This window comes from Aulonocara sp. 'chitande type north' Nkhata Bay, linkage group LG16, assembly GCF_057382095.1.
Source record: "Aulonocara sp. 'chitande type north' Nkhata Bay isolate Kocher_YH1m ecotype deep benthic linkage group LG16, A_spYH_male_GT1.1, whole genome shotgun sequence".
NCBI classification, from domain to species: domain Eukaryota; kingdom Metazoa; phylum Chordata; class Actinopteri; order Cichliformes; family Cichlidae; genus Aulonocara; species Aulonocara sp. 'chitande type north' Nkhata Bay.
The window spans coordinates 25038241-25061593 of record NC_141359.1 but is presented as its reverse complement, the minus strand read 5'-3'; the positions used below and the strand labels follow the sequence as shown (position 1 = coordinate 25061593).

Below are 23353 nucleotides of genomic sequence, written 5' to 3'. Positions count from 1 at the left end.
TCTAACTCATAGATAATTTTTGTTGGTCACCCCCAACAAAAAATCTTAGCATCTTCAAAATCTCCAGCTCCTGTTGGTCTCCATTTCCAAACCATACATCAAAGAAAGTCTCACTACCATCCTGTAAATCTCCCATTTCACTTTTGCTGCTCTCATTGTGATGCTCATTTCCAACCACTCCACCTTGCTTGCACTCTCTTCTTTACTTCTGTCCACTATCTTTTCCTTGGCTGATTGACCACCAAAATGAATTTGCTTTAAGTATGTCTTTGTCTTTTTGGCCTTACCTTTTTTTTCTTTTTTGTTATTGGAATCAGGGTTACTACACGAAATCTGTCAGTAGGTGGCAGAGTTTACCAAGCACAGCGGTAAACGGTGGAGCATGCTCCACTGTGTCAATGTTTATTGTCTTTTTTTTTCTTTCTAAAAGTCATTAAAGATCAGTTTGAGTTTGACAGTAAAAATCTGTATCTTCAGTATCTGAAGGTGAGTCATCACCAGGTCGGCAGGTTACTACAGGATTCTCCAACAATAAAAGCATCACACCTATAAAACAGGAGTATAAATAAAGCAAACGCCATTCTGTATTTTATGAAAGGGGAATCAGTTATACTGTGTTAGGCTGAGTGTTACCCCAGTGCTTTACCTTGATGACGCCGTGGTATAGCCCCGGCATGTGCGCTGACTGTTTTGCATGACATGTCAGCGCACCAATCAGTTGCAGAGGAGCTGATTGAGTCTACTTCCCTACACTGGAATAGCTGAGGGGAAACGGACGGACGGCGATCGCACACGGATATCTCATCATCAGCAGAGCCTGTGCCGTCAGATCGCATCTGAGAGACCTCCTAGATACAGCGGGCCATCATTTCTCTTTCGACCCGGTCACAGTGTCTGCTGCAGGGAGATGGCCGGTATTCTGGCGTGGTTTTGGAATGAGAGATTCTGGCTCCCTCACAATGTAACCTGGGCTGACTTAAAAAACACAGATGAGGCAACGTTTCCGCAAGCCGAGGATCTCTATCTGGCTTGTCCTTTAGCATTCTGCATCTTTATGATACGACTGGTTTTCGAAAGGTGGGTCGACGCGCACATGCGTTAATCCAGGTGGCTGTGATACGGTCTTCTATTGTCGAAATATTCCGGCGAACGATGCAGCACACCCCGCTGTCCATGTGTGTCAGTCTGGTACCTAAACAATGGCATCTTGTCTGGTTAGCCCACAAATCACTAGGGTGATCATCTTTCTTTCTGCAGGGCCGCAGCGTTACGCGCTGTCTGCATTTGATGCATCTGTCGAGGCACACACACATGCACACGCTGTGCGGCCAAGTTACCATACCTGGCCAATCCACTCACCGTCCTCTTAGCCCAAACCATAATTTCTGCAAACCATCGTTCTAAAAACCGTTTCCTTTAACCTATCTTATCGGTAGGGGGTTGTGTTTTGGGTTTTTTTTCACTGCTCTATTTGTGATGTTTTGCATGTTGCATGATCATGTGTCTGACCGTTAAGCCACGATGGTGTCATCACAGCAATGCTTGTCATGAGAGTTTCTTTACAAAGTAGTGAGTGAGGCCTTACATTTCCACACTAAGCCCTCATTTACGCTCAGTAACAAAGTTAAAATGATCCGATGATGTTTGACTTGCTGGTTTTTCGTTCATGAAATATATGTCTGTGTAAGGGGAGTTTTTAATATCAGTATTATTATTTTTGTTCATGTAGACAGCCACGTGTTAACTTTAGCAGCTGACTGTCAACTCTTGTGTACTTTCTCACCACATCTTGACAAACAAGTCACACTGTGGCGTCATTTACTGTTTCTTCATCAATACTACGTGGATACTACACTTCAGCAGTTCAACACATAGGTGTTTTTCCCCTCTGTGTTAAACCGTTTGTGGTCAAAAGATCTTTACAGTACACTGTTATTCAGCACCTGCAGAGAAAGAGTATGCATTACTGACTGCTCCAGTGTCCTTAATTTAAAGAATAAAAGAAAAGAGACTGAGCCCTTTAATATGTAAATGGTGTCATGATCTGTTTTTTGCAGGTTTATTGCCAGACCATGTGCCATGGGCCTGAAGATCCAGACTAACGGGCCGCAAAAAGCACAACCCAATGCCATCCTGGAAAAGGTCTTCACTGCTATAACCAAGGTTGTCCACGTTTTCATTTTTTTCTAATTATCATTCAGTTATAGCTTAATAACTGAACTACATCTAACCTATGGAGTGTTTATATTTTCTTGACAGCACCCAGATGAGAAGAGGCTGGAGGGTCTCTCCAAGCAGCTCGACTGGGATGTGCGGACCATCCAGCGCTGGTTCAGACAACGACGCAACCAAGAGAAGCCCAGCACTCTCGCCAGATTCTGTGAGAGCATGTAAGACAAACTATAATCAAGACATTCCTCACTTAGCTGCACGCCATGTTTCCTCTGCACGTTTCTTTTTCTCTGTAAACATCAGAGTTTGTGCACTGGTGCTTAACTTTTGGTCACAGTTGTTGTGAGTGTAGTCATTTGAATGGGCTGCGCTGTTTTACCACTTATCAACAACACATCTGTGACAGCAGTAAAAGCAGGCACGGTTAATGATTTTAAAAATCGAGCTTGTTTCATGTCTCTGCAAGTTCATTTTCATACGGTATGGAACTGAAGGTAAATTGTGTGGGTGCACATACTCATAAAAAACAAATTAGGGAAATGGAGGCAGGAATGTAAAGGGGAAATTTGAGGGCTGTAGTGACAGATGCTCATTAAAATCTTCACCTTGTTGGAGTTTTTTTTTTTTCTTTGACAATCAATGTCAAATTTAAAGATATGAGATTTGAGAAATGACACAGAGGACAGCAGAGAACCAAAATAATAACTCGATCTGAAACAAAATTGTCCTGTCCAACTTGAGAATTAATCGGACAAGCATAGAACAAGATAGGAGAAGAGATTTGAATTTAATTGAATTTAAGATAAACTCCTGATACTGTTCAAGTTGTAAGCCAATCAACCTTTCTTTTGGATCTCACTGTCATCTCATGGAGTAATTATTTCAAATAAATCAAGACTAGAACAGCAAGGGAAGAAAAAGAGCATTTTAAAATCTTAAATTGGGATCCTGCTAAGATGAGAGGGAGGCTCTTTCTCAAGAGCTGAGCTGAGGTATGCACAGGAGAAACACACTGGACACAGGCGATATATTATGTTAAATTTCCCTCTCTTCCAGTTAGTGTTATGTTGAGTCTTCAACTGATAATCAGTCAGCGATCATTTATTTCAGCTTTGTGGTCAAATTCAAGCAGAAATGCTGGTGTGGTCCTTTGAAAGCTTATAAGAGGGCTGCTTCAGTTTTGGTTAGTCAGTGCTGTGTCTTACACGGCTTATGAAGATTGCAACATAAATGCTGGTGCTGCTGTTGGATAATAGTCCCAATGCGAACCAGCAAACCCACTCAGTCTGTAATAGAGAACTGGCTAATCTGCAGTAAAGCATTTGCCATCAGGGAAATGGTAGTTACTTGGCGTGTGATGTTAAAGGCCAACGAGCGAGTGTCGCTGTCAGAGCAGGGTCATGTCTGACACCGGTAGAGCAAATCTGGCAGTTTGAGACACGGGGAGCCTCACATCTTATGATCTGCCTGAGGCTGCTGTTCACTCAGGAGACCACTGTCGGCTGATTAGACTACTGGACTCCTGTTACAAGCTCAAAGAAGAATCTGAACACAAAAAAAAAAATAAAATGAAAAGAGAGATTCGATTTGTGTCTGTATGAAATATGTAAGGGCTTTTTGTACATGCTTTGCTGGCATTCGTTCGTTAAAAGCAACACCCGTGCCGAAACTGTTATCTGCACTCGGCATAATTGATAGCAGACAACACGGGGCTTTGCAATAGTTTGTCCAGGTTGTGAGTCTCAGTTGCCCACAGTGCAGTCCTCCAAACAGGCCGGCTTCAGTGCTTCTAGCAGTGATTGTGCTCTAATTAGGCCCTCATGCACAGCTGTTACAGACTGATAGGATTCTTTGTCTCGCAGTTGTCATGATGGCCGAATTTGTGTCTGTTCTTTTCATTATGCAGACTGGGAGCATGTAGTAGACACATTTGGTCTGAAAATAATGAAGGCTCTGCATGGACTTTGTCTCCCAGCTTTTGTTACCCAGACAGACTGCAAAAAAAAGAGAGAAAAAGTCATCCAGTCAAGTGCAAGTGTACTATTTTTTTTCTTAGCAACAAACCTGCAATAACTTTGTTTATATAGAAAGGAAGAAAATCCATAAAGAAATGAAAACTCACTCAGACTAAGAGGCTTCACAGTAAATTAAGATTTTGCAGTGTACTTGGGGAGTAGAGCCCTTCCTCTTTTCAGTTCTTGGTCGTTACAGGCTGAGGCAGGAGCTCGCTTTGATGTGCTCAACAGCTCCAGTTGTCTGATCTCATCTTGCTCCATTCTTCTTCATCGTTGCGTTCACTGAGAATAAAGAAATTATCATAAAGGATAAAATTACCCACTTTTTTCCTTTGTTTTAAAGACAGTGACAAAGAATGTCTGTTACTAGAGTTAATACTATTAAATAATGATGATTTTTAACCTTATATTATCTATGTCAGGTGTCCCTTAATATTTGATGCATAATTAAATGGACTGCTACTAAATCCAAGTAATTATTTATTTTTTTTTGCTTTCCATATTACAACCAATTGAAGTGGATTATTCACGGAGTATTCTTTGGAAATGCACAAATTCCTCCTACCACGTGGTACATAGGAGTGCAGTTTTTTCATCTCAGCACAGAAACTAAAAACAGAAGAAAAGGGCAAACACGTTCTTCCAAATTAAATTCAAATATTTGAATTTAAATCTCATCTTTTCTTATTTTACTAAAGGACAAGTACACTCAATAAAGGATTGTTTGCCCTTGTAAACATGAAGCATTATTTTTGATTAAAATACATCTGAAATATATAAACTCAAAGGTTTACTTATTCAAATAATTAATCACTGAGGAAAATATGCTTGGTTTAAACTGAATGTATATCAGCCAAGTTTCTTTTGAACACATCCCATTAAATTCAACTTTTTACATTGTGCTTATGCAACAAAATTACATAGAAATGTAGTCAGACTACCTAAAGTCAGCATTTCAAACCATGTTCCAAAGGCAGAATCTGGATATCACCCAAACCGAATTTTCAACAGCAGTCCCTTGATTGATACCCTAATGGTTCAAGCATCCCCTAAGATTGCATGCTATTGTTTCAAATACTACAAAAAAGCAATTCCCTAAAGCAAAATACAAAAGAAAGCAAATCACATGAGCATCTGTATCCTGATTTCATGTGCAGAAATGGCAAGCTGAGGTGGTTATTGCAGTTCTGTCTAGTTTTTGACCAGCACTGACTATTGTAGAGAAAGTTTTAAAATCCAACTCTGCTTTCAGGGGTTTCAGATAGCTCTGTCTTTAACTGAAAATGCAGTTTCAGCAAAGGACATCCATCTTTTCTACATAGTTTAGTTTTCAGTTAATTTTCACGTGGGTATTATTGGTGACGATGCCTCATCTAAAGCTACTTTCACAAGGGGTTCGATTTGGCTGAGTTTTTACACCAGATGCCCTTCCTGACAGTTCCTGGAAGCAAACCGGGGCTTTTTTTGATTGTTAGGAGAATGTGTAAACTACTACATATTCCTCATCTAACAGTTTAAAAACTGTTAGATGAGGAATTAACCAAAATCATTTTCAGATGGATAAACAATACAAACGTGCAAGAATGCATGCACTGAGTGCACGTTGAAACCAGGAGTCAGAGAGAGAGAGATGCAAAGCATAATGACCGCACCAATATAATTGCAAATAAATGAATCAAAGGTAAAGCACATTAAAGCAAGATTAAAACCAAATAAATCAAAGTAATAAGAAAAGAAGCAATCGCAAGACTGTCCAATTTACATCTAAAATGTCAATAACATTTCAAAATGTTTCCTAACTTTTAACTGGATTAAAAGTAGATTATCGAAAATGAATTGATGCATTTAAACTCTCCAGAAATATATCATTATCAGCAGCTGAGACTACTAGCATCCTCATTACTGCTTTCCCTCTAACAACACGTAGGTGTGGGAGTCTCATACACTTCAGAAGCAGTTTGCCAGACTCCAAGCTGACAAGTAATAACTATGATTGTGCTCAGCAGATGCTTTTAGGGCAGCTGAGAGATGGGTCATTTACATGTGCATATCAAAGAAGACAGCTACACACGTTATCCCTCAGCCTGCTCGCCATGTTCCGGCACCACGTTAAAACAAACTGGCACTTAACAAGCTTTTTCATTTCAGTAATTTTTAAAATCGTGTCTATGTAATTAAACCAAAGTAGACAAATATACATAGGTAGGCGGTGCACCTATTACTACCTGAATAATATCAGAGCTGTTACTGCTGATCTAACGGCAATGAGGGGACAAAGCTTCCTGACTGGTGAGTTTTGATAAAGCTGGAGACTCATGCCTAATTGTTATGTTGAACAGTATGAATGCAGACAATTGCAGCGAGCTGGTGCTCAGGCTTCCCACCTGGAGAAGTGACAAAGGTAAATTAAATGAGCCAGTACGATCTGCTTTTTATGATTTTATTCCAACACTAGGCGCTACCTTCAGAATAAAAGCAGCCTCATTACTGAGTTTTTAATCAAATCAAAGTCACCCCTGCAATTATTTCCTCCCTCAAGCAATGTCCTGTCTAAACAGGTGCATTTGAGCTCTCCGTGATTAGTTGAGCTGTCTAAATTTGAAATCCAGCCTTTCATCATACGTAATAAAACAATTTATTAAAGCGTGATTAAGCACTTATAAAAAGACGGTGTTTGTATCCGAGCATTACCTTAAGCATATGTGCTGTATGAACTATAGTTTTTATGCCTAAATTTGCATAAGAATAATCCTATTAACCACAGCTGATACACAGTATTGTTTAGTTAAAAGTATAATTGGCTAATAGCTTTTCCATCGAGTGCACCAAATACACAGCAGCTCTTAGATAATTAAATTTTAAAAGGTGCCAGTTTGCTCAACTGTCATCATCAATTTGAAAAAGTGTAACTCATAATGACAAAACTCAATCGGTGCCTGACGACAGGAAAAAATAAACTATTCAAAGGAAGCATTTGTGAGTCATTGTGATTGCACATATATAGCAGTGATTCAGTAGCACTTGTAAAAGACTCTTGCAGGCTTCATCAACCAGTTGCCATGCAACAGTCTTTACTGTGTTTCAGGTAGACTCGTCCAGCTGATTTGCTCTTACAATACTGTTGATCAGACACAAAAAGCAGTTAATGATGGCTTCCACAAGCAGCACATCAATGTGGTAATAATTCCTCTAGTATTCATCGCGAGTAACAGCTCGTTCCTGCACAAAGGAGCCGATGTGGATTTACCTTGTTCTCTTTTTTTGAGCGTTTATGAATCGTGGAGTTTCAGGGCCTGCAGCTGTCCAAAGGTGTTTGATTTGAGGTCAAACAACCACACCACGCAAGCTTTAAAGTATGCAAATGCTTGTTTCACATGACAGGATCCACATCGTCTGTCAGTTAATGTTTTCTTCCGTGTCATAGAAGTCAAGCTCTGCTTTGTTCCTCTAGTTTGATTCGTGGAGTTATACAACTGTATTCAAAAGAGTTTATGCAATCTAAAAATGCAGAGACATACCTTTACACTCAGGCATCTATAGTAACTTATAGTAATCAGCTGAACACAATAACTAGTGTTTGTGTTATTAGACTGACTGTCTATTGGGCTCACGAGATGAGTGAGTCAGTCTAGTTCATATGAGGGTGAAAGTTCATCCATAGTTGTGCGCATGTGTGTGTAACAGATAAAAGATCTGTATATCTAGAATAAAGCACTTTGTGAATGTAAATTGTGGTGTAAAAAGTCAAGAAATACTAGAAATCCCCTGCATCAATCTCAATCCATTTGCCAGCTCTTGCCTTACTTTTTTATTTAAGTTAACCAAATATTACTGCTGTTCTAAAAAAAAACTGTGGAAATCGCTGTCCAGCTGTCACCCGTTTGGTGTGCGGAGATGCATTAAAAAGGATACTATAAGATAACAGTGACATCTCAGAGGAATGAAATATTTAATGAAGTCATCACAGTTTCTCCTTGTGGGCTAATTTGTCTCCATTTAGAGACACGAATGAAATAATTGGCGTAATGCAGCTTGCACAACTATGGAAGCTGCATTGGATAGGGGGCTTGCTAAGGGGCCAATCTTGAATCATTCCTCCCAATTGATGACTGGGATAAGTAGGAGGTATTTTATAAGCACATCTTTGATCACTGATGTGTCAGCTGAAGCAGTTTCCTTCTTGTAAGCTTGAAGTCAGACCTCGTGATGACTTTCCCGATTATTGTGTAGCTGTGGTTACTGTAATTTATGTGCAGGGTTACATAAAGCAGAGAAGGGTTGGGAATGGACAGAGTGAGTGTTTTTTTCCCCCCTCCAGACCTCACAAGGGAAGTCAGTGACGTCTTATTTTCATTGATTTGCCCTAGACTGCAGAGTTGAATAAGAAGACCTTACGCCACTTCCAGTTCCTAATTACAGGCATAACAGCCACAATGTGAGCCACAGCGTGTTGCACCAAGGGATTAAACAAAGTAAATAGCATACAGCACAAGTGGTATTACATCAGATTCTGGAAAACATTTTGGGATGCAGGTCATTATTCTCCTCAAAATGGTCTCAGAATGTGTTTTGTTTGGATTCGGTAGAAAACAGAAATCAATGTGCAAAAAAAAGATAAATATTAACAGCTGCAAATATGTGTGCACTGCAGAGCTAGAGGAGGCTGTCTTTAATACTAGTGTTGCTCCAGACTAGACCAAAACTGAAATCCACTGCTGTTAAACACATTTTTTTAAGGTTACACCCCCAAAAGAAAAACTAAAGATTTTTGTGATCAGATGAGTCTATAGTCATGATCTTTTCATTTGTTTCAGGTGGAGATTTACATTCTACTTATACATATTTACCTACGGAGTACGATTCCTTAAAAAGGTAAGTTTTACTTAAAGAGTTTCTGTAACAGGAGCTGGATTTAATATGGATCTGTGAGATGTGAAGCTATTTTCTAAACCACTTAAAGTATAGCGGTACATGATAAAATTGAATTAAAGTGACTAATTTTATAAAGACAAAAAAAGGAAAAGGGAAGGCAGTAGAGGAATAAAAATGACCTCTAATCAGTCAGGGGGTTTTCTGTGTTACTATAGTGACATGTAGTTTTTAACAGCTGGAAGCCAATGTTCAAAGGAGCTTCTGTTGTGTGTCGTGTTATCCCGTGTAAGAAGAGCCACCTACTTATACAAAAACAAGGACTTGAAATAACTGAGATGATGACATTTAAAGTGGTCATCACTGCTATTTAATTAATTAAGTGACTTTGTGAATTGTGGCTTTCCTACGGTGAGTAGTGTAAGTGTGTTATCAATAAAGCATGGCTTTTTTTTTTTTTAAATGCCCCTTTTATGACATATACCATTTAACCAGATGTTTAGCTTAACTTTTAGGGTTACCACACCTAAAACTATACCCGTGTAATGATAATATTCATATTGACCATTTTTCATGTCCTGTTAAAAGATATTTTTACCTTCATGAATATGTATGCATGTATGCAGCGCCTTAAGCCTACTATGTGTAGTTTAGGGGTTGAAATGGTGTTTCCTCTTTAAAAAGCCTGAAATTCCAGCAGACACATCAATAAGCCACACTTTGTAGAGTTCATACATTTATGGTAACAAGCCAGTTAAGCAAATTTGACTGAAATATGTGACCGAGATAGGTTTAATAGAGTTCATGCATAAATTCATGAAAATCCGTATATTAACACAATCACAGCAGTGGCTGAGACAGAGCAGGATAAATCTCTCACAGACACAAGTTGCATGACGAAGCACTTTGTGAAAATAGTTAAGTCCCTGGCAGCCGCTGCTGCAGGCTCCAGCCTCTGCGGGATTTATTAATAGAGCGGGTCTGGAGAGGAGTGCAGGAGACGTAAACTCAGCCCCAGTGATGGGTCACTGTTTGCTTATAACACATTTTTTTAGCATCTCAGTTGCCGTCACTCTTCTCATCTTTACGTCACTACTCGAGATTTTTGTCTTATGGTGGTGTGAGCAGAACATAGCAATTTAGCATTTATTCAGTTTTATATAAGCCAAAGAATTACTGCTATCATTGCCCCTCAACAAGTCAGTCAAAGTTTAATAATATTTTTTATTATATTGTTTGATTTTCTTTGTCTAAGGTATAAACATACTGTTCTCATCTCTTGTAGACTCCATGGCTATGGAACACTAAAGAGTGCTGGTACAACTACCCTTACCAGGTAAACATTTACTCTGCAATGTTTACCCATCCTTTGCGATCATGTTACAGCATTCCTGGATTTACTACCTATCAAATATTTAGTTTAACTCTGCTGCTTTGTGTGTTTATGCAGCCACTGACTGTGGACATCCATTATTACTATATACTGGAGCTGTCTTTCTATCTGTCGTTGCTGTTTTCCCAATTCACAGACATCAGGAGGAAGGTAATTATGAGCACATGTCATAAAAAAAACACACATCATGCATGTCCAGTGGCACAAATCATCATTTGTTTGTTAGAAGGCAAAAGAGAACAAGGTTATTTACTTACTTATTTGTTTTGAATCTAGAAAAACGTGTTGTTCTTATGCAAGTGTAAGTAGCACTATCACAGAAAAGACATCCCGATCCTTTTGTGATTAATGTTTAGTCTGTTTTAATCAGTTTGATTGTATCATCACTGTATAAATTAACTAAACTTTAACACGAAGCCGAAACACTTTATTCTGACTAGTTTACAAAAACTTTGATTAACTACATTTAAATAATCCCTTCAGCCAATGACTGAACTTAAAGGTGACTTTATTAGGTACACATTCCTAGTACCAGGTTGGACCTCCTTTTGCTTTCAGTGCTGCCTTAAGTCTTCTTGGCAAAGATTCAGCAACATGCTGGAAACGTTCCTCAGAGAGTCTGGTCGATAGTGACATGACAGCATCGCACAGTTGCCGCAGGTTTGTCAGCTGCACATTCATTCATGTGAATATCCCATTCCACAACATTCCAAAGATGCTCTATTGGATTGGGATCCAGTCACTGTGGAGGCCATTTAAGTATATTGAACTCCTCCACACCATTACACCTCCACCAGAAGCAGTCTGAATCATAAATAAAATGCAGGACTGATCCATGCTTTCATGTTGATTATGCCAAATCTTGACCCTATGGTCCAAATGTTGTAGCAGGAAGTAATTTTGGTGAGGCCGTGTGAGTTGTCTCCTGTTCTTAGCTGACAGAAGAGGCACCCAGTGTGGTCTTCTGCTGCTGTAGCCCATCTGACTCAAGGTTCAACGTCTTACATGTTCAGACATGGCCTTCTGTATACCTTGGTTGTAGCCAGTGATTATTTGAGTTTCTTTTGCCTTCCTATCAGCTTGAAGCTGTCTGGTCATTTTCCTCTGACCCCTGGCATCAACAAAGCACTGGATATCTTTTTTTTTTTTTTTTTTTTTTTGTCCAGCGTGTCTGGCACCTACAACTATGTCTGGAACCACAACCATTGTTCAAAGTCACGCTTAAATGCATTGAGTTGCTGCCATGTGATTGGCTAATTAGATAGTTACATTAACGAGTAGTTGAACAGATGTACCTAATAAAGTAACCACTGAGGGTATAATGTGTCACATTTGACAAAATGATTTGTGTTGATGTGTGTGCTGAGATATATGCACCTACTGGCAGTCAAGACAGTAGTTAAAAAGGAAAAGGAAAAAATCTTTTTCTTCCCAGTGTTGCAATAAATCACTATAACCGAAGATCCGTATATTATTAAAAACACTGTTATAGGCTACATATTTTGCTTATCTGCAAGCAGGTAAATAAGTCTTTTTTTCTCATATTTTCGAGGTTGACTTTTTTCTAATGCAGTGGACTTTCTTGTACACAAATTAATAAATGTATATTTGTTATGATTTATATAAAATCATAACAAATATGTCTTATAGTTAATATGTAAAATAAATGCTTAAGCTAATTTAGGTTCAAACTGCTATTTTACTCAGCTAAAGCAGTTTTTTTTACCTGCTTTTTTGTTTATCAAGTGTGTGTACTTAATAGGTAAATATATAATCCTTTATTTTATTAGCGTCTTATATTTTAGCATTGTTCACAAAAACACAAAAAGGATGAAATTAAATTTTCTGTTTAACTATTAGGACCAAGTTTTTGGTTAAACCCTAGAGCCAGCTTCAATACACTTCTGTATACTACTCTGAGATTACTGCAGTCACACAGAGCATATGTCTTGTGGTTTTATTGTGAAAGGTTTTTGCACGTACATAGAACAAATCAGGTTTCTGGCACAGATCGCACAGCTACAACAGTGAAACTGCATGCACAGCACCAGGACTCTGGAGGCAGCTCACCTAATGTAAAATCTGCTTTCACAAATAATCAGGTCTATTAAAGTGTACCTATGCTCATTTCCAGCTCCACTTTTCTAGACTTAACTCTACTAAAGCTGATAGCAATCTTTGCTCTTCAAAATAATCCTTCTCCTGGATTATAGTGCAACCCCTCAGTTCACCCATTGTCTGAAACGAGCCATTTTAGCTGATATGTCTGTGGAGCTACATTTAAGCCAACTTTTTTCCTTTGTTCTGATTGGCTAGCTCTCATAAACAGGAGGGGTGTATAGCACCTCGCTTTGATATCATACAGATTCATCAGTAGAAAAAACTGTCTGAAACAGAGCGTTTAAAGCGATCAGAAATTGGTTTAGGCTTATAGGGTGTGAATGCATGTACGCTGAGTGATTTAAAACTTGTATATATCAGTCACTGTAGCTTTATTTGTACGACAGATAACAAAGAAAAAGATAATAGTAAAAAAAAAATCCCTTTATTCTCTGCTGTGCATTCTTTTAAAGAACCAACTTGGTCTGTGTCTAAGCTGAAAGTCAGTCCATGGAAGCATTCAGTCATCTTCATCCCACTTCATCTTTTTTTTTTATGAAAATGGCCACACTTTTGGCTCATTAAGCATCAATTTGCATGCCTTCCAGCCATGATCGTACTCCTGTCTCCACTCCATCCCAGCTCTGCCCTCTATTCAAACACACTCCGCTCACTGCACTCACAGCAGCAAGCAGCAGCCCTCACGATGCCATGCTGTGTATGCCTTCACTCTGTCATCTCTTTGTTGACTGTTGGCATGTTGTCTGTTTTTGTTTCTCCTTTCAGTTTTTTTCATGCACAGCACTACGCTGAGGAGGTCCTCTGCATCCCCTGCCAATTTCAGTATGTTCCCCCTGCACACTCTTGCCTTGCTTTCACTCTTGCATCATTACTCTTCCTGCTCATCTTCTCTCCTCATTCACTTGCCACTTTGGACTGGTTCTGGGTGCTTTAAGCTGCCATCCTCAGATGATTCAGTAGCTAAAGATTTGTTAGAGGAATGCCCCCCTTGTCCCCGGTCCTGCCGCTTAGTCATCTGGAGCTCTATTCAAAGCTAGAAAACCTAACGGCTCATACCAATATCGTTAGTTGTGTAGTTACAGCAGGGATTGTATTGAAGAAACATAGCTTTTAGCTCACTTTCAACTCTAAAACCTCATTCAACACTTAAATGTTTTAAAACTGCAGCCCTGATATGTTTAAGGAAGATAAAGAAGCACACAGGGCCCAGTTCCTCCAACACTACACCACACTGTAAAAAGAAAGATCTTGCAAACTGTTTTCTCAGTGGGATCTTCCCTTTTAGAGACACAGCTGTGCCTGAGATAGTAGGATGTGTGAATATCTAGTTTGGTTTTTTTTAAACACACTACTGCAGAAACTGTTGATAAATGCTTGGGCGCTGGGGGTGTATTTGCTATTTTTGTTTGCATAAATTGTAATATGTGCAGCATGCAGTAACATTTTAAAACTTCTTTCTATAGTTATGTGACATTTTGCTGGATGCTGTTTCCCCAGGATTTCCTGATCATGTTCCTGCACCATGTGGCAACAATCTCTCTGATTGTATTCTCCTATGTGAACAACATGGCACGAGTGGGAACTCTGGTCATGTGTCTGCACGATGCAGCTGACGTGTTGATAGAGGTGAGGATCCGGGGAGAGACTTAAACACTGTGGATGGATAGATGGGTGTGTGGGTAGAGTGATTTAAACACAGTCTACACAGTATGAACAACACACCATACCATGTAACAACAACTCTATGCATATACTATATGAACAAAAGTACTGGGTTGCCTACACATTACACCTACAGGAGCTGCTCAGCCATAGAAACCTATGCCACAAACGGTACATAGTTTTTGTGTGAAACAGTGGCAAAGTTTATGCATTGTGCATCTCAGCAGTCCCACTCTGTAACTTTATGTCATTAGCCACTTTGTGGCTTTGTTCCTGAACACTTCCACTTTGCAAGTATGCCATTTACAGTTGATTGTTGAGAGTTTGCTTGTGAAATTTCTTCTGAGAGCAAAGAAATTTCACCGTGCCACAATCAGTGAGGTCTTTATAACGATCCACTCTTTCACCAATATTTGTAAAGGCAGACTGCATGTCTAGGTACTTGATTTTATACACCTGTGGCAATGAAACTGAAAATGTCTGAATTCAAAGATGAAGAGGTGTGGTCCAATACTTTTGTCCATACAGTGTAGATTAGATCTAAATTGCATTGCATTGAAGGTATTGTGGTCGTTTTTGTTCTTTAGCACATTCAACTTGAAATACAAAGCTGGCTACTAAACTAAAAAGTCAAAAGAATGAATGAAAAAACTACAGTTGTTGTTTGGAGTTTACATAGACTCATCATTGGCATGAATGTTGTAGTAATTTTGGGCTTTTAATGATTTCTTTGATCTCTTTTCTTTCTGGGGTGGAATGATTGTAAAGCATACATATTTAATGACGTTAAAGAACCAATAACTGGGTGCACAAGTTTTCATTTATTTTGGATCTTCTCTCATCCACACAGGGTCAAACTTATTCATATATTATTCACTGATATTTGGGTAAATGTCCCCATAGCAAGATGCATCTCAGCTAAACACTTTTGGTAGCCAGCAACAAACTTCAGGCATAATTCTGGCCAATATTTGACCAATCATCGTAGCAAAACTGGTAGAGTTCTTTTCAATTGGTCGGGTTTCTTTTAAGTGTAGTCCACTCATTTTCAATAGGGTTGAGGTCGGGGCTTTAGGAAAGCTATTGAAAGCCAGATCCACCCATCATTCCACCCTGGAATAAGAACAGTTCAAAGAATATGGTTAAGATGTAGCCACAGAGATCCCAAATATAAAGGTCTTGGATATTACATGACCACTGTGGTTCATTTCATGGTTTATGTACAAATTCACTGAGTTTGGTAACAATTCCCATTTTGACCAGTGTCCATCAGTATTAAATGAAGAGCAGGATTAGGTTTAGAGGACCACATTGTTTTTTAAGAGAAATGAACATATGTGGTTTGCCAAAATCAACACCTGGTTTAAATGGTAAAACACAAGAAGAAAAAATGCCTGACACACCAAAACCTGAGTGAAGCAATGACCTGGTATGACCTATTGATAACAAGTTTATTAATTTAAAGAAAAAGTCCTGCACACCAGGTCAAAAGCACTCAAAGAGGTAAGTCTAGAGCAAGCACAGAGAAAACACTTTAGTGCTTCAGCTATGGCTCCCTTACATTTGTCAGCAGAACTGGCATGCCAGCATTAATCAATACTTTTACTGCTGACCGAACTAAAAGGGTGAATGTAGGGGCACACAGGAGCAATGTGCATGCATCCAAACACGTTTGAAGGGATTTCTTTCTTCTGCAAGACAACAACCCCACGCATCCAGTGAAAACAACCTGAAAGAGCCTTTCAGAGTAAAGAATAGCCTTGCCAGTCATCTCATCTCACCTGATCTTGTGATCAGTCACCTGATCTCTACCTTTAGTAGACCCCACAACAAGCAAGAGCTGAAGGGATGGGAGAGCGTCACCGGGGACGTGGCTGTATATATGTATGGGCTAATGGCTGATTTTTTTCATTTTTTTTATTTTTTAATTTCCACAAATGTTGAACATGAGGATTTTGTTTGGCTTCATGTTTATCTGCACATTAGTACCCTAATCTAACTACACTATGTGCAAAACAGGCTTCACCTCCCACACAGCTCTTTCAGCATTGATGTAACCTACACACATTTAACACACTTTAATGTAGTGTTTTTTTAATTCAAACTGGAAACACGAGTTTTTTCCATTTTTTTTATGTTATTTACATTAATTTCTGTTTCTTTTTTAACCCCAGGCTGCCAAGATGGCCAACTATGCCAAATGTCAGATACTGTGCAACTTGCTATTTGCAATGTTTGCTATTCTCTTCATAAGCTCCAGGCTGGGAGTTTACCCCATCTGGTGAGTGTTATTTGCTTCTTTGTTGTGTACCATAGTTAGCATCCTTCTAAAGCCAGGCTTCAGGGCAGGTGTGTTAGCCTTTTGCGTTTGCATGCATGTGCTCACACGACTTGCGGAACGTTTTTTTTTTTTTAAGCAGATGCCTGAGTTGCTCTGCTTATTTTGGCAATTCATCTCTGAAAATTTAGCCATCAAGATCTCATTGGCTTTTTTTTTTCTTCTTTTTCTGCACAACAGTTTGCAGTTCAGACAGAATCTCTTTGAATTTGTGTTGCTAAGTAATAGTTACTATGGATACCACAGCTTTAAACTCTCAAAGAAAGCCAAACCTATCAGTAAATGAAAAGCAGATCATTATGGTTATTGGTTTATCTTTGAAAACTGTGTCTAGAGTTTGATGGGATTGTTAAAAACATCAAAGTGATTTCCACTCAAAAAGAGCTTTCATCGTTTTGTGACACTGCTTTTTAGGTGTTTTACCTTTAATTTATTCATCATTATAAAGCGGAGTTAATCCATCCAAATTTCTCTAACAGAGAGAAGAGAAGATTAATTAAATGTTTAAAAGATTTAATTACTCTCTAAAAGCTTGAATTAATTTCTTCAATAACTTTGTGAATGGCAGTTATTATTTGCCTTTTTTGACTGATATTTGCAGTCATAAATAAATAAATTCAAAATAAAAACTAAAATAAAATAAATACGTTTATTTTAGTCGTGCGCACGGAAGTCATTCCACAGTCATCTGTAGCCACAGCGTTATCACACCTTTCACAAGTGAAGAGAGACGTAATTTCGTTTTCCAGTCAGGCAGCTGCAGCCGTCTTCTTTTCTTTGAGATACCATCGATTCTTGTTCAGCACAAAAATGCTGTTTTGAGTTTATAGAATCAAGATTGTCTTCGATAATTAGGGGCTTTCTGGTGAAGTGCTTTGAGAAATATTTGTCAGTAAAGTCTTTTTTTTTCCAGAAAGAAGCTTTTAGCCGGCACCCCCACATCCTCTGCCCTCTGTTCATACTGTAATATAATGCTCCCATATGCTACATTTTAGTCAGCCCCCACCACACCCGTAGTAAAGTTGTCATTACTGTAAAGCTGTTGCCATGGCTTCAGTATCTGGAGGATGATTCACAGAACGAATTGGAAGAATTGTTCCAGGGTTAAATTTAGACCCTTAAAATTTCAATCGTGTGTCATGTGAAGTTAGGCAACACACTGATTTTTCTTACAGTGCCAACTTCAATTAAATTGTAAATTATTGCTCTACTCATATTGAACTATAAATAAAACACTCACATTTCTGTCTCCCTTTTCATGAAACACCTGGATTTTAACAATATGTTTGGAGCAGAGCTTTCTTCCTTTGGCTTTGTGTACTCGCCCCCAGGACACGCCCTAATTCACCAAATGAGGGGGTGTGCTTTAGTTCTTTATGTCAAGTTAATTTTCTCTGTCTCCCTCTGTTGCTATGGAAGGATTTTAAACACCACCTTGTTTGAGAGTTGGGAGATTATAGGGCCCTACCCATCCTGGTGGGTCTTCAACCTGCTTCTGATCATGCTGCAGCTGCTCCACTCCTTCTGGTCCTACCTCATAGTGAAGACAGCATGCAGAGCCATCTCCAAAGGAAAGGTGAGTCACTAAACCCAGTTCTTTTGCAAAATCCTTACCTTTGTATCTAGGTTGCTGTGCTGCTAGTGCATCTATAAATAGTGTATGGTGTTCTGATGGGCCATTTTTTGACTTTCTCTTTCTGTTTTCTATGCTAACCTGCAACATTCAAGGTGGGAAAGTGGAATCCGTTACATGTAAGTACATGACATTTTGTACAACTTTTAGTTTTTCCTCATATTTCTTGCAGCTAATGTGGTTACTGGCTGAAAGCTTCTTATTCATGCTATTCATGGTCCCTGAGGTGGAAAACTCCCTAGCTTTTCCTGTACCACCCTTTTGCAACTTCCTAAGAAATATCTGAACCTCTAGAGGATGGATTCACTCATAATTGTGGACAGACATTTGGGTTCCCTAGACAATCGATCCAATTAGGTTTGGTGGTCATTTAAGTCATTTAACTTTTTAACTGGTGCCGTTGTCATCAAAGCACCAAAAGTAGGAAGAGCTTAGTAAATTGTGTTGTTTTAGCGATTCCCGTCCACTCGAATAAATTAGCTAAACTTTAACATGAATCTCTTTCTGTGTTCACTATCTTCTAGTGGATTCGAAAACCTTGCCATGTCAGATTGGCGAGTGTTTCTATTGTTAAGAAGCATGAAAGGCCTCTGTTGAATCACTTTTTAAGAACATTAAGTCCATCATGTCAACAGGTTTTTAAGCTTTTTCAGTAAATCTCACAGCACATGGTCCCTATTGTGTCAAGATCACTGAGACCGACAACAGATAAATTGGTGCTGGCAGTCTAAGGAGCTTGGAAAGAAAAGCGTCTGGACTTCTTTAAGTTTCTTGAAGACGTTTCACCTCTCATCCAAGAAGCTTCTTCAGTTCTAAGGTCAAATGGTGGGGAGTCCCAGATTTAAACCCAGTGGGAGTTTCCCCCCAAAGGACAAAGGACTCCCTGATGATCCTCTACCTAATCACATGAGCCAAGGTGTGAAAGTGGGTGTGGGTCACAATCAACCAGGGTTTCAGGTGAGCTCATTGTGAAACCTGGCCCCACCCTATCACGTGATTTCCTGAGGTCAGATGGCCCAGGATGTGAGTGGGCGTTAAGGTGTCTGGGAAGGGATCTCAAAACTGGATTATAGATGGCAGAACGTTGGTGTCGTAAACCCCCGCCTCTGTTCAAAGATGGTCGCTCACAGTGGACATAGATGGCTTCTTTCACTCCTTTTCAAACCATCTGTCCTCTCTGTCCAAAATGTGAACATTGGCATCCTCGAAAGAGTGACCTTTGGCCTTTAGATGCAGATGGACAGCTGAGTCTTGTCCCGTGGAGGTGGCTCTTCTGTTGTGCCATTCGCTTGTGAAGTGGCTGTTTGGTCTCTCCGATGTAGAGGTCTGGGTGAAGCGTCTTCAAGCAACTCAAATAAGTCCAGACGCTTTTCTTTCCAAGCTCCTTAGACTACGATGACCTGGATGACTGAGAACCTTCACAGACACATTGGTGCTGGCAGTTTAGCTGTTGAGCTCTCACTTTACATAACGTAAGGTCGGCAGTTTGAATCCCATCCTTTAAAGATTTGGCGTTTGTGTTACTTTATTTGCTGCTCACCTTGATTCTCCCATCAAAATGTTAAAATGTCCAAGGCTTTCCTTTATCACCAGTGACAAAACTGATGACGTTCCTGTTAGCCTCAGCTTTAACGTGGCAAATTAAGGTCTGTTACAGTTTTTGGATTTAAAATGTAATACAGTAATAATTTTTTTCCCTTTACTAAAATATAATACTCATATTTGAATACATCTGAACAGCTTTAGTCAATCAAATCTATCCAATAGATCTCCTCTGGTAGAAGCTCTTAACTTTGCCACTGCTATATGCTGTTCTAAAGTCAAAGTTCAGAATTACTTTTAAGCAGTTGTGCTGCTAGTCTGTGGATGTCATCAGAAAACTTTATTAAAGCCAGAAGGAATTAGTTTTTTACAGATGTTCGCTTAAAATATACATATAAAAGACAGAAAATTGAAACTCTGTAAAATCTGAATACTTTATTAAAAATATGTAAAATATAAAATAATGAGGACAAAATAGGGTACTCAAAGTGCAATGATAAATTAAGTTTATTAAAACAATACTATGTATATGCAAATAGTCTGGGTGTCATAAGGAGGAGTTATAAAGTGGGCTGGCCAGCCTGAGATGGAGAGGGGTGTGAAGGATTGTCCAATATTGCTGGTAACTTGGACAAGCATCCTCCTCTCTGAAACCCAGGATGGCACCAGCCACTACAGACTTATCAGACTTATAAAACATCCTGAGCACCATCTAGCAGATGTTCAAGGAGATGGTTTTGACCTTTCTTGTAGAGGGCTTCTGTGTTTTTAATAAAATCCAGTTTACTGTCAGTGTGAGCACCAAGGTAAACCTCGCTGGTATTCTCATCCTCCTCATGTCCACAACCATGTCTCATGATAATTAATAGATTGTTTCATCTTTAAAAATGAAAATCAAAAATGTTGTTATTTAAAAAAATGTGATCAGCCAGCAGACCATCTTATTTCATCCTTTGACATCCTGAGAAAATTAAACAGCGCTCTAAACATTTTAAAAAGGCACAATTATTTTATTGACTCTTGAGGAAAAGAACTGTAATAAGTATATACTGCCATTAAACTCCAGCACAGCAGCTTTTCCTACCACATGCAAAGAGTTGATATTCAGGCACCGAGGTAACTATCTAAAGGATGAGGCTAAAAGATTTCCTGACACACAGCATCACAGTTGGTTCATAAACAGTAATCATGAATTGTAATACGCTGTGAATCAGTTTTTTAATCCCTGTAAATTTTGTGATGCAGGTGTGCGCTGCAGGAGTTTAAAATTCCGGGTTGCTACGAAGGAAAAAACAGAAGAGAAAATGGTTTAACTCATATGACAGTGCACTTGACTAAATTTGAATCTATGAATAATAATGTATATTTTGAATAAAAGCTTGCAAAACATTAAAGTAGGTTGTTTTAAAAAACAAAAAATCAGTATTGTCCGTGTATTTTCTCTAAATCAGTGTGGCAGATTATCTCAGAAATGATATGATAGTCATATTAATACGGTAATAAGCATGGTAAATGTGTGTTTTGAACTGGTAGAAGCAATCAAACCAGAGGTCTCCGTATTTCATGTTTGCGAATAGATGTTATAGCTTCTTCTTCTTTTTCTATTTTTTGCCTGATATTGATTGGCAGCTCCCGTTTCACATGCAAAAGCCATTTATAACACCGTTATGCTTGGCTGCCTCAGATAATGAAACAGATAAGAATTTTAATGAGGAAAAAAAGGTAATCTCCAGCCGCCCCTTTCTTTTCCGCAGGTGTCTAAAGACGACCGCAGCGACATAGAGTCCAGCTCCGATGAGGATGACAGCCCACCGCCAAATCAGAAGCACCACACCAGCGCCACCAATGGGACAAACAAAAGTCATGGCACCAACGGCTACCTGATAGGAGCCCCGTATCCCGACGAGCACTGATATCACAAGAGTGGAGCCACGCTACAGACACCATCAATTCTTCTGTGTGTGAGAGCGTACGAGAGGGTGTGAGAGAGAGTGTGTGTGGTGGGTACATGAACAACATCGCCTGTCTGGAAGTTCTGGATAGATTTAGCTAAATGCAGTTTTGTTATTGATTCTTCACTAATTTCCTTCGACAGTTTACTCTCCTCATCTATATATTTACATCAAACTGCACTCAGTGAAATATCAAAGCACTCCTATTGATACAACCCACTCTCTGTTTAACCAGTGAATGAAAGCCTTTCACTCTATGGTGTAAGCATGCTACTCTAACATACAGTGGTCTGGCATACTGGGGGTGTGTTTTCTCCTATGTTTGTGTCATTCTATGTTATTTATTTATAATTTTTTTATAAATAAGTTTGCAGACTGTAGTTGGACATTTATTCTACATCTACGACATTCTTTGATGTCAGTGTTAAAGATGACATACTCCTGAACGAGTAACAGTAACGAGTATTAGCAAAATGCTAAAGACCTGGGTTTACTTTTAATGCTACACCTCCAAAGATATGCCACAACTCACAAATGGATAGTTATGTGACATTCACTTACACTTTAAAATTCATTCTCCACTCAAACTGTATATGAGATGTCAATAACAGTATTATGTGTGTGCATCAGACATGGCTAGATGCTGTATTCCCTGTTGAAGCATTTTGTTAATTATTCTGGTACATTTCTGGTAAGCGTTACATTAAAGGCCATTTGTCCTCTTTTGAGGCAGACAAGAATTGTTTGAATAGTTCAATAAAAAAAAACCCAAAAAAACATGAAGATTGCAAATATGTGCGAGTGTGTTGAATAAGCTTAATCGTGGAGGTAGCATGGCTCATAACTGCAGTGTACACAGTTTGACTGTGACAATTCAAAATGCCTGCTGTGAAAAGAGGCTACTGTGAGACACATTAGCCTCAGTAACACATAGACAGCATTCAACCTCCTCCCATTGCTTCTCTGTGCACGGTTGCTTAATACCTCAAATTTATACTACTGTAGATCTGCTGGAGCGTTAGGGTGAGGTTAGGAACTCAAATGCTGGACACAGAGGTTGACAAGGTCAACACAACAACAAAAATATTGATTGGGATTCTCAGAAGGAGATAATACACATTGAAATGTTACTTTTGAATAAATATTTTAAGGACATAAGTTATTAAGTAGTTAGAGCTGAATAATGTGCAGATTTGATACAAAAGGTAAGAACAAAATTGAAATGTAAAGAAAAAAACAGAAGCACAAGAAACAAACATATGGAGCACAAATATATTATCTTACGAGGTAAAGAAAAGCCTCTGTGGACACATACAGACCCACCAATAAATGGGGCAGACACTCACAAAATAGGTAAGTATTTAAGTAAAGTTTATTTACAGAGTGCTTTTCACAGACACAAAGTGGTTTCCAACACAAAAAGTAAAAACTAGAAAATGGGGAAAAGAAAAGCAGTAAGCTAAACTAAAAGAAAACAAGAGAAGCATTCATAGTAAAGCAGATAGTAACTGAAAGACAAATAAGTAATACCTGGCCTTGAAGAATACCAAGAAGCAGGATGACAGAGGTGGAGGAAACCAGAAAGGAATAAAAAGAGAAGCACAGCCAAACGAACCCATTTAACACAAAATATAGAGTGAAAAAATCCAGGACTAG

General features: G+C 38.9%; 1 protein-coding gene across 1 annotated transcript; it reads left to right on the top strand.

Annotated features, from left to right (window-relative positions):
* The first annotated feature begins 736 nt into the window (after positions 1-736).
* cers6 (ceramide synthase 6) lies at positions 737-22466 on the top strand. The gene is made up of 11 exons (XM_086265576.1): positions 737-1077; positions 2058-2163; positions 2260-2390; positions 9002-9059; positions 10342-10392; positions 10507-10599; positions 14068-14196; positions 16407-16513; positions 17990-18146; positions 18299-18322; positions 21500-22466. The coding sequence occupies exons 1-11, from the start codon at positions 908-910 to the stop codon at positions 21656-21658; spliced, it is 1185 nt and encodes a 394-aa protein (XP_086121702.1). The 5' UTR covers positions 737-907; the 3' UTR covers positions 21659-22466.
* Positions 22467-23353: the final 887 nt, after the last annotated feature.

Bases quoted from the DNA above. Each gene is read 5' to 3' on its own strand.
- cers6 (XM_086265576.1), top strand. From the start codon at position 908: ATGGCCGGTATTCTGGCGTGGTTTTGGAATGAGAGATTCTGGCTCCCT. The intron at 9,060-10,341 runs GTAAGTTTTACT...CATCTCTTGTAG, and splicing joins GAGTACGATTCCTTAAAAAG to ACTCCATGGCTATGGAACAC. The intron at 14,197-16,406 runs GTGAGGATCCGG...TTTTAACCCCAG, and splicing joins CAGCTGACGTGTTGATAGAG to GCTGCCAAGATGGCCAACTA.